The 12,427-nt window shown below is 33.7% G+C and overlaps 1 protein-coding gene across 1 annotated transcript; it reads right to left on the bottom strand.

Annotated features, from left to right (window-relative positions):
* Positions 1-2,425: 2,425 nt before the first annotated feature.
* Positions 2,426-8,826, bottom strand: LOC139090356 (retinal homeobox protein Rax-like). The gene is made up of 3 exons (XM_070640121.1): positions 8,229-8,826; positions 3,423-3,572; positions 2,426-2,823 (listed from the first exon to the last, which is right to left on the bottom strand). The coding sequence occupies exons 1-3, from the start codon at positions 8,551-8,553 to the stop codon at positions 2,426-2,428; spliced, it is 873 nt and encodes a 290-aa protein (XP_070496222.1). The 5' UTR covers positions 8,554-8,826.
* Between the last annotated feature and the right edge of the window lie 3,601 nt (positions 8,827-12,427).

Below are 12,427 nucleotides of genomic sequence, written 5' to 3' on the forward strand. Positions count from 1 at the left end.
GCAACATCTGAAATATATACAGTCACTGTGTATAGTCACGCCCAATCGTGTACGACATAAGGAAAATATTTATAGATACTGAAAATGTTTCGACTTTTCTTTTAACGATCATACATGAAAGAGGCATCTGACAAATCAAATTAATTGAAAAGTAATTGGCGATGACAAGAGTCACAAAAAAAAAACGACTTTACGTTTTGAAATAAATGTGACTGGCTGTAAATTTTTTTTGGTTTTCGGGTGAGAATTTTGAGTGGATTAGAGCGCATTGTGAGGGACAAAAGTAATAAAATATAAAGACTTTGTAAATCCACTGAATTATTTTAAGTATGATTGAAGTCCCGAGAGACACAATGTAGCAAATCTCATTTTATGCCATATAAATGGGTCAAAATCATTCGTTACGGTGTTGTCAGGTCAACTTTGCATCTTACAGTTTTTACGACGATGTAGCGGTGCCCAAGGAAACACGCTGGGCTGTTTTAGAGTTAGTATATTGATTAACTTCTCTTTACAGCGGTTTGGTCATTCAGGGCCCAGTCAAGAAGATGCCAATATGGCGATCAAGAACTTGACATTCAGCATGAATCAATGGTTAATGGTCATAATCATTAGTAACTTAAAAAACAACACTATGACTTCACAATTATGCTTCAAACATTAATTTTGATGATGAAATGGTTCAGATCCCACTAGCATCTAGCTGAAGAAATAAGATCATGCAGAGTCGTAATAATTGAACTGAATTTAATCATATTAATAATTGAAATTCAGGATTAAAGAGGAATCTGAGGTATCCAACCGTACATATGAAGACAAGTCTGCCAATGCAAGAGTCAGGTCTCATTAGCCAAGTGACTATTCAAACTGCCTTAAAATTTGTAATCTTATCTATGTGTAGGAAGTGGGTTCGATTCCCACCATTTGTACAATGCTCATTTTAACTATGGGATAGTTCAGAATTCAATTGGAATCAACATAATCAGAGCTCGTAGTTGACTCAAGTCGAAGTCGAATTAAGTCGAAGTTGTCGTCTACTCAACATAAAATTAGACTCAAGTCGACTTGACTTCATAAAAAATTCTGAATAAAATCAACAAATTAAAACTCTTTTTAGCTCAGTCAGTCAAACTGATCAGTAAAATATTATTCCCTAATAATCCAAACTACCTCCCATAAAAATAAAACTCATTTCTATTTCTCCACTTCCTGCTTCATTCAAAAACAACCAGTTCGGTAATTCGAAAAAATTAGTAGCCTAAAAATTCTCTTTTTCTGTAATTTGAATCCTTAAAAATTCTCTGCTTTGGTTCCGGACGATTGACCATAATGAATGTAAATGAAACAGCCAATAAATAATATTTAATTGCCACATGACCCAGAAACACAAGTCTAATGATCCGGATAGAGAACGGGATAAGTATGGTTTATGAACTGTGTACAAATATAATGGCATAATATTGTCTAATCTTTCAACAACATATCGTAAAATTAACACGTGTGTATTTTTAAAAACTTATTTCAGATGTTGAGTTTGGGAATTATTTTGTGTGTGTGCTGGGATTGCAGTTTGTCTTTCTACTCTATCTTAATTATGGGTTTTGTTTTGAAGCAATGAATTATGGATCAGAGATAGTGTTTGAAGTTGACAGTCCATCACTATTTTCGTTAATGGGCACTAAGGACATTGTCTGCTGATATGAAGAACCGAGCTGCAACGGAGCTTTCTTCTGATTATGTGGTCTACTTAAAGCTATTTGTGCTTTACTCGCACTTCAAGTATGTAGCTACTAAGTTTTAGCAAGCTAATTACGCAACTGAGCACGCTCTCTTTGAGTGGACGATCCTCTTAGAACCAAAACTGGCTTTTTAGGCGGTGTTCCGTACAAGGAGTCCAGCTCTAACCCACACCATGGTTTTGTGATTCATTATATAAATTATTCCTACGAACCAGAATTGAAAGCCATGCCGAGCCGAGTTTAGTCGAGCCGAGCCAGTAAAATTAAGTCAAGCTGAATCGAGATGAGTCGAACCGAGTGGAGCAGAGTCGAGCCGAGTCAAGAGTTGACTCGATTCCTTATACAATTTGAGTTAGACAAACAGTTAGACTTTGGTAATACAACAAAATTATCCTTTATCCAATGGCTATGACAATCCAGTAACCAAACTATCTTTGAATACCTGAAAAACAAAAAACATATGCGCTCTAAATACACAGAACTCTTACACATATGTCTTTTTAACTTCCAATTTTTCATACTCTTCATACTCTTTGCTTCCTGAAATAATTTTATGATTTATGAAAATGTGAAGAAAAAAAAATGTTTAAATTTTTCATCTTTAGAATTTTCCACTTTATTAATTTATTATTATACAATTAACCAAACAGCTTAATTAAATTTTATAAATTAAGTAAGAAAAATATTTAATATGGTGATTTATACCGAAAATTACTGGCACAATAATTATTATAATTTTGTTGATATTGTGTGTACGGATTGAATGTGTTACCATAATTTAAATCCGTACTTTTTATCGCATTTGTTGATGCTGGCGGTGACTGAAACATTCCCAATGATCCAAAACTCAGTGAATAAGGTGGTGGAAATTCAAATTGATGTAAAGGCTTGTCATGTGTTATTAAAGGCTTTTGAGGTGTTGATGTTATTGTTGTTGGCGTTGTTGGCACAGCAGCTGGCCCACGACTACTTGTGACTGAACGTTCGTTCCGTCGGAATTTTGCTCGTCGATTTTGAAACCAAACTTGAACTCGCGACTCGGTGAGACCGACTTTTTGGGCTAATTCTTCTCTCACAAATGCATCTAAATTTAAGGAATTGGATAATTTTTTATTATATTGGGAAACGATTTAGTAAGGGCTACCCTAACAGGAGCAGGGTGAGCTAAGAGCAATGCCCATGAGAATGCACTTCAAGTATCTCTGAAGTTAGACAGTTCCTCAGAATACACCAAACCCTAAACCTACACTTGGTGCATACCCGAGGGTTTTCCTTAGGACAGGAGCAAAGGTAGATGAAGATGTTGATGTTGCGGATATGCCTAAATGGTATAATAACCAATACCCCATACACCTACCTTTGCTACTTTCCAAACGAGTACGATAAGGTATGCACCAAGTGTTGGTTTAGAGGAATACCCAAAGCTAAGTCTAGGTCAAGGTAGAATCAAGGGTAAATGAAGGTATATATCCAAAGGTAGATGTAGGGGTAGCTGTCTTATACCTACATTTAGTGCATTCCCTAGGTTAAACCTAAAGTGTAGGGGTAAGAGGATGCCCAAGTGTAGAGATAGGGAGATACCCAAGGGTAACAAAACTGTGACCAGTCAATTGTAGGGTTAGGGTACACACAAGTGTAGGTATAGGGATAGATGTATATCGGCCTTAGCCTAAATCATCATACCTGGATAATGTGTCCTCTCAAAAATCTTCTCAAGTGCCGTAAGTTGCAATGATGTGAAAGTTGTGCGATTTCGTCTTGGCTTTTTGCCCGATGATGTATCAACCGTATCATGCATAAGATCTGGTAGGCTGATCGGTAATGAAGAGTCAGCTGAAAAGTGAGAAAAAAATAATAAAAATTTCCATGAAGATATTTTTAATGCGATCGTAAAATTTTCATATTTTCTTCAAATGTGATGATCATTTTACAATTCCCATCCTTAAAACAATTAACAGCTATTAATGCTTACACACTTTATGGTAAAAAGTTTTAATAGTCATTTTCCTTGGAATTACAACAGAGTTACTTAGGTATGGATTTTTATTGAAATTTGAGATCATCGAAATGGGAAAATTTTTACTATTTAGTTCCAATAGGCACATTATCGTCATTTAAATTACTTTCCAACATCAAGTCAACATATTAATTTATTATATCCATCATCATCAAAGGCGAAAATATTTTTGGAATCTTTTAAGAATATTTATGGCTTTACAGACGAGATGAACCCTTTCACATTTTTATGACAAAAAGTTGTCATCAAAAAAAAAGATTTTTATTTTTACATCTTGTCATGCAAAGAGTCAGTGATGAGACTGACTGCTGTTAATAATAATAGTGACAAACATTTTGAATTAATTAATTTCAATCTGAGAGATTTTTTTTGTCATCATAATTTGTACGCATAGCATGATGGATGTAAACAAGCATTCGCAAAAATTTTCTGTGATCTTTTTTAGCATCTTTTCAAGGAAAGGATGCTATTTTCCGCACTTTGTCTGTCTGTCTATCTGTCCGTCTGTCTGTCTATCTGTCCGTTTGTCTATCTGTCCGTCTGTCTATCTGTCCGTCTGTCTATCTGTCCGTCTGTCTATCTGTCCGTCTGTCTATCTGTCCGTCTGTCTATCTGTCCGTCTGTCTATCTGTCCGTCTGTCTATCTGTCCGTCTGTCAATCTGTATGAATTTTGTTCTTTGATCTCATGACTTTTAATTTTTTAATTCTTCGCTGAAAAAATGCGCTTTCGTCGTCCACAAGCAGACACATCTATACTTGTTTAGCATTTTACTGCTTCTATTTCATTCCAAGAATTTATCTCTTTTGTATGCTGAATGTGAGTTCAAATGAATGGGATTTCATTCTAATATGTGTGCATTTTCAGTATGTGCTCTCATGTGGATAATGTAAAGCAAACGAGTCTTATTTTTCTACATTTTCGCATGTAATTGAGATGCAATTTTCACATTCATTAAAAATCATCTTGGATGTTTTTGTTCCAATGAAGTTATGTTGTTGGAATGGAGTGGAAAAATGCAGATTAAAGGAATTTTTATTAAATTCATTAAACTTTTGAGGATTTACTTGAGGATAATTCCGAGATTTAAAGCTATTGGATGGAATCATGATTGTTCATGAACCATCCATAGTAATCCTTTCGCAGAATAATTCTATAATTATAATTTCAAATCAAATCCAGAATTCACAGGCATTCTAATTCTCAACATCATAAAACAATGTAGTGATTCCACATTCTATCCACTGAATGATATTCAGATTAATTTTGCTTACAGCATGTAAAGGATGTCAATTTTATCATCACATCAAAAATTTCATCGGAATTTATGAATCTGGTCTTTTAGTTTATGAAAATATGTTTGTCAATGAGGCAACGATTGTGAGAAAATTCGTCCTAGATTAATAAGCATTTATACTAGGGTTTCTGAAGCTATTAACAGAAAACGAAAATTGAGAATGTAGCAGAGCGTTCAATGCTCAATCTACTGTTTATGGTGGAAAGATAATCACTCCTTTAATGGAATTTCCGACTGACTTTAATCTACAGAAGAAAGCTTTAGTTTTGGGTTTTTTTGTAGCTTTGCTCTTACTTTACCCGCACTACGATAAAATTCAATGAAAATGGGAAGCAAGTATGGCAAACAATTAACAGTTTTTAGTGTCAAAACCTCAAAAAGTACTCCGTGTTCGTCAGAACAACGTCACGTAAAGTTATTAACGGTAGGGCGCAAGGTTGATCTTTTGGCTATTGACTGTTCAGGAACGGTTAATAAATTTATGTTAGTACTAAGAAAACCTCTTTAGACAATTCAGATCTTTGAGATCCAGAGCTGTGCCAGAGCGTTTTACGGCTAACGATTGTTTAACGAGTGAGAGTGCGCCAGACCTCCGCACTCAATCGACTTACAGTTTAAAGTGGATCAGAACCACTCCTTTAGTGACGTTATTGTAAGTTTATTGTATTTTGCCTACCAAAGGAGGCTGTGAGCCGCGTTTCCACTACATACGATTCAAAAAAGAACATGTGAAAAGTAAGATGTCGTCATCGTGCCGTCGTTTACAATGTATGCGAGTCAGGTCAGCAGTTTCCCATTTAGAAAACCTAAACTAGACCACAAAAGCAATAAAATCAAATCATCAGAATTGATTGTTCATCATGGAATGTTACACAACATTAGTTGAACAATTTCCTCCTCATAAAAACAAGCAATAAAATGAAAATATTAGCACATATTGCAAGAAAATGATTTATTTCCATTTTTCTCACAAATTTGTGTGTGGCACATGAAAATCTCAAATTTTAAAGCCAAAGAGACCGCAAAAAAAGAGGCAGGAAAAAACATTTCATAAATCGTTGACACAAAATTCCACTTAATTCATGCGTTGAGAATTTATGTCAAAAGACGATCATCCTTTGACTGACAGCTCGGCGTCATGCATCATGCAAGACATGAATGAATGAATGTCAACTCTTTTATTCCTGACTAAATTAAATAAAGATAAAAAATGCTGTATCAGTTTACAGATCCATATGGAATATCACTTACTGTATACAGCATAAGAAGTCATCCTGAATAAAAGTACATCCTGTAACATGCACTTGCTTATTTATTGTTATTTCTCGCCCTTCATCTATTCTCAAAAAACTTGTCTGTTTGCCACAAAACGGAACAACACAACATGTACGGGACACATGCGCTACATAACTCAGAATTCTTCTACCACCGGCAATGCGTCGATCGTTTTTTATTCTTCATGTTACACTTAACTGATGACTTTTTAATTAATTAAACCACAAAAAAACATGCAGCATAGGAAAATGATTATCACATACGTACAAAATAATGGAGATAAAAATAGATTAAAGGGGTTTTTTGTCATGAATCGATTGTGCATCATAAATTTTGTGTTCTGTGGATGTGACTCTGTAGTAGGTTGAGTTTTGAGGGAAATAATTGAAGCTGATTTTTATGGAGTTTTTGGTAATTTATTGGTCTTGTTCTGAAAATTCAGTACCTGCATAAAATGTTTATTTCATACTGCAGGAGCTACATGCTATGTGGAATTGGATTTTATGGTGGAAAATAATTTATTAAAATGGAATATTCAAGTGTATAGTGCGAAATGAAAAATTTATGAAGCTTGCTGATTTTAGTGATTAAAAAAATGGATTAGCTTCCTAAGTAGCTTCATAAGCTACTTCACTTTTTTTGGGACGCAACTCCATAGAAGCGCTTTTATTGTCTTTTTAGTCCGGACTCCCAAAGTCCTGCCAACTCTGGTTAAAAATACATGAAAGGAAGATGTTGATAGAAACAGTATTGTTCTTAGAATCTGGAATTAGCATGCGGTAGACAACGACAGAGCTAGTTTTAAGCGACACCTATGGAAGGCCATGGATTACAAAACCAAGGAACAGTAGGTGAAGTAAGTAAGTTAAGGCAAACTAATGACTATTTTTTACGATTTCATATTCACACAAAATTGTGTGAATATATCTTGTCCTCCAAAATTTGAGGGCGCCAAAAAATTACAGAAAAAATCCGATTATTCTACAGACTCTCAGTTTTCGGTAAACCATACAATAACATGCTGGCCAAAGGATTTAAAATAGGCGAAATACAGGCTAGTAGTTTTCGGTCAAATTCTTAAAAACTATAGCTACGCATTATGCATAACCTGACTAATGATAGTCTAACGAGTAAGGATTGGCCTACCACTCAAACCCATTCCAATACTTCATATTGAGATCAGAACAATTTTTTTAACGACATTAACGTAGTCTATAGCTTGCTTTAAAAATCTTGAATAAATCAAACTTTTTCTCAAACCTCACAAATTAAATAAAACTTTTCTAAACGAATTTAAGGACGCACAAAAAAGAAATCAATTCTCAAAGTGAGCAGTGAAGCAACAATGATATCATCATTTTACAGCCAAATTAAATGCGAATGAAATGAGAACTGTCTGCGGACAGATATACACCGTTTCAATTGAATTTTGAAAAGAAAATATGCCCGATCTACACAAATTAATCATGGGAAGCAAGTAGTTGAAATATGGCTTGTTATTGACATAAAAATTGACATTTAGACACAATATGTTTGGAACTAGATTTGACATAGATGACGTCAAATTCGGCACAGTTACATGACCAAGGATATACTTGCCAATGCAATGTACCATAGCCACAATTAGAGTGGCACAAATACACAAACCGAATTGATGTGACTAGAAATAGCGAAAACGCACACAAACCCGACGAGACTTTCTCTGGGATCGAACCCAGATCGTTAGAGTCAATTGTCCGACGCTCTAAAAGCTCCGCCACTTGAACTATTTCATTACATGACTCCCATCTAACTGCCATAAAGATACTTGTGCCGATCGGACTGAAACGTATCGCTGAATTGCCCAAAGCTGTTCTGATGATTTTCTTCTTTTTTCATTAATTTAAATGCACAATACTTACCATTATATTTGTCCGATGGCGATATTGGAGGTTTTAATAAATTGTTGACAGAAAATCTTTTAGAATTTTCTCCATCCTTAAGTGTTGTGAATGGCTCGTTGTTATTATTATTGCTGCTATTATTATTATTATTATTATTATTATTCATAAAATCAACTTTTTGATTTTTATAAATTAATTCATTTTTATCCTTTCCATTAACTGTCGTGGCCACATTAACATTCGTGTATAAATTATGATAAAATTGTTGCTGATCATTTGACGTGACATGATGATGATGTGGAAATGGCACTGAATAATCATTGCCTGTATTCAAATTTAACATTTTTTTTTCACTGACTTTATTCCTGTGTGTGGCTGAATATTTGTTTAATTAAATTAGCCACAATTTGTGTTACTTTTAATTAAATTACGGATTTACTTCCAACCAATTTATCAATTTTGTTCACTCACAGACAACAGACTAAAAAAATTAATTTAATTTTCCAATTTTTATAATTTTACACAAATTTATGATCCATTCAATTAGTTCCTCAATTAATTTTCAAGTCTGACTTGTTTCGCGACGGCTTAGTTCTGCTTAATTATTTTGACAAAAATTTCCCACTTCAGACTTTCGCAAGCAAATGTTCAACAAATACTAAAAGAAAATACAGATCACGTCTGTGATCATCGCACAGATTTTTGAATATCCACTCTGATTGGCTGAGTCTTGGATCCGCCCATTATTTCTTTCATTCTGTTCAGTAAACGATCATCTGCTGTAATAAAAAACAATTTCATTTTATTGTTTTTATTCCTATGCTTGTATGTTGTGAAAGATGATCACCATCAGTTCTGTTACTTCTTTTTTATGAACTTTATTAATGTCTTCTTATTTTGCGGACTGAAATTAGATATTTTTGATCATCTGCCGTCATCTTTTATGTTAATTTAATTGATATTAACTATCGGATTATTTTAAAATGCTTCTTTTTTCTGGTGATTTAGGAAAGTTGGAGTTAAGCAGTAGATTTATACCATTTTGATTAACTATTATAAAATTTAAAGGAACAACTCGGCTTGTTCACTCTGAAGTGCAACACACTGATGTGCCGTTGCGTGTCTTACTACCAAGATGTGTGATGGCACAATGTCATTTGGTATTGGTACATATATTCGTTCTTTCGTCAGAGTTGATCGCTAGCAAAAAGACACGTGGAGTGGAAAATAGCTCAATTCGACACAACACCACCTCGAGAAAATGATTTTTTTGCTTTTTCTGAAATTTCCGTAAATCTATCCTAGATAGACTTGCTAGCTTCGCTTGCCAATTTACAATACCAAACGCAATACTATCTCTGTGGACAGTTTCCATCCAAGAGTTCTTTGGACAGAAACTTACAGTTACAAGTTATAAAAGTGATTTCAGTAATTACAGACAAGTTTCTAAGCCATGATGTAATCCAATTTCTAAGGAATCTTAATTTATCTCTTTATTTTTAGTTCCAATTCCTTAAAATCTGGTTAGCAACAACTTAGTAAGATTAGAAACAAAACCATCAAAATAAATTGAGCAATATCTAAGAATTGTGCCTTTTTAGGATGATTTACTAAAAGATAGCAAGCTTCGGACAAACACTTCCTCGAATTTCCCTTTAAGATGGACATCTATCATTCATTCAGGACTTCATAAATAATTCAAGCTTTGAATACATTTTCAACCCAGACATTTAATAGATTTCTCCTTCAACTTTTTCATCATTTTACTTCCGAGAATTTTCTCATTTTTTTTTGTGTGCTGATGTTTGCCTTGTGAAATTGATATGTTTTAAATTGTACATTTTCTTTTGGCATATTCTGTAATTGATCGAATGGAAAGTTGAAAATTTAATTTACCTTTACATGCCTATATCAATGAGCAGCATGAGTGAAAAATACCCGGTCATGGATCCTTTAAAGCTCGACCATGGAATCGTTGTATAAACTGTATAGCATCACCCCTGACTTCATAGATGTGGTTTCAAATTTTAATGGGAATTCTATAGCCAACTAATTCGTTTTGAAGCTGATGCAGTGAAAACAACTTTGTATGCCGCAGCTAGTTTATGAGTTATAAGGAAAATCCCTGACTGCATAGATATGGATCAAAATCATGGGAATTGTATGCAAACTAACTTTTTGAAGACAGTGAAACCTGTTGCAGGCCAAAATCGTACAACTTTGATGATAATGTATATGGTTATCTTACAAAACCATACAAATTATCAAGAAATTATACGGTTTTTACCTGCGACCGGTTCCTGTTATGCAACTCTGATCCAAAATTTAGATATTTTAAATAAATGAATCCGAGTGGACAAAAATACGTTATAATTAGTTGATATTAAGTTAATGTCCAGTAGATGACTAATTTTAAAGTATCTTTGTTCACTCGGAATTTTGAAGCTGTATAGACTATCAAATTTGATTGCCAAAATACCTAGAATCTCAAAAAAAACTATTGACCAACACTGTTCTAATCCAAGAAACTTACAAGTAAGTTTTCACAAGAAACCAAAACATTTTACGTCGCAGTATTAGACAGAGGATAGAATATTCTGCATCTGTAAATGCTCAACTGCGTAGTAATCAAATGAATAAATCAAAATTCACATTAATCGACAGTCGTCTATCAGTAAATCAATTAAAAATCATCCAGCATTCTTTTGAAAGCACATAGCAGCAAAGAATCACCAAAAATCATCTTTAAATAGATCTTAAAGTCATTAATTAAGACTTCAATCGTTAAGTACCAACTCCATTGAAAAAGATTAAATGAAATAACAATACGAGTAGAAAGCTTAGATATTTAATAAGCTTTAATTTAATGCTAGTGGGAGTTTAAGGGTAAAACTGGAGCACGATGGCCTTCAAGTTATTTTTTTCTTCTCTAGATGAATGAGTCTAATAAAAATTTCATTAACTTTTTATGCTGATTCAATTTTGTGGCTTACAAAAGCTGCTCAGTTGAATGTTCACAAAAACATTTTTAAGCAAATTCTTTATTAGTGCTTAATAAGCTTGTCTTAATTTTATGAAAAAAATATAATTAAGAGGGTTTCCTTGAATGTATTTTTGACAGAAAAAGGCTTTGAAAGCTAAGGAATTGGTGAAATTCTATGAAAACTTTTTAGTGCTGTTGATTTTGTCGTCAATGAAATATTAATAGAGTATCGGGTGATATTTAAGTTTGAACAATAGAACTGTAATTCCTGAAGAAACCAAAAATGAAAGTTAGTCCAACAAAGAAACAAAATAGCTTCGAAGTAGAGCCCGATACACAGCTCGGTCGTCAGCAGTAAGGTAAAAAGCCTAAATCCGCCTTGACAGTTTCTCCACAGTCGTGTTGGCAGTATTTCAATGTATGTCGTTCGGTTTAGAGTCTGTAAATCAGCAAACTTAATAAATTCTTCCGCCTCCTTAATTTTTATACTAGCTCCTTTGTTCCTAATATCTATTTTTAAGCATCAACATCAATATCTTTAGAGACAATTTTCTGCTAAATAATTCGTTTAGTTCTTTTCGATAAGGAATTAATGTTTACATTCAATTACCTTAACAAGATTATATCCATATGGATCCATATAAATAAAACATGATTGTTATCAAAATTTCCTTACATCGTAATATTTGATCAACAACTCTTCATTTACCTCATCACAAATGTCAGAAATAAAAAATGTCAAAAGTCTTCGTGCAATTGATCGAGGGACTTAAGCGCATTTTTGTCCAACGATCAAATGTTGATTAGCACAATTAAATTCAAATGGACAAGCATTATATGAAAATTGTATGAAAAATAACGGTCAAATTTTTTTTTAGAATATTAACGGTTTCAAAAAATTCAAATTTTCAAGGGGCTAAATACACGTTAATTTTTTGAATGGAAAACTAAAAAGTAATTAATTAAAGCATTAAGTTTTCAGACCAAGTGATAAGCCAGTAACTCGGGAGCAAGGAGCTAATGCTTCAAGCCAGAGGTCTCTACGATGTCTAGTTGCTGAGATCTCAACCAGCAACCCAGCCGATCAAAGTGAAGTAACTTTTTCAAAAATGCTCAAAGGCCAGAAAAAGATCTGATGGCTACAAATTGAAAAAGGCAGAAAAACAATTCATATCTAAAATTATCTGTCTCAAAAACTTTTTTTTACCTTAAAAGAGAAGTTTGGCTTGTCTCA

This window comes from Chironomus tepperi, unplaced genomic scaffold (genome assembly GCF_022539635.2).
Source record: "Chironomus tepperi strain 1889 unplaced genomic scaffold, CSIRO-AGI_Ctep_v1 contig_217, whole genome shotgun sequence".
Classification (NCBI taxonomy): domain Eukaryota; kingdom Metazoa; phylum Arthropoda; class Insecta; order Diptera; family Chironomidae; genus Chironomus; species Chironomus tepperi.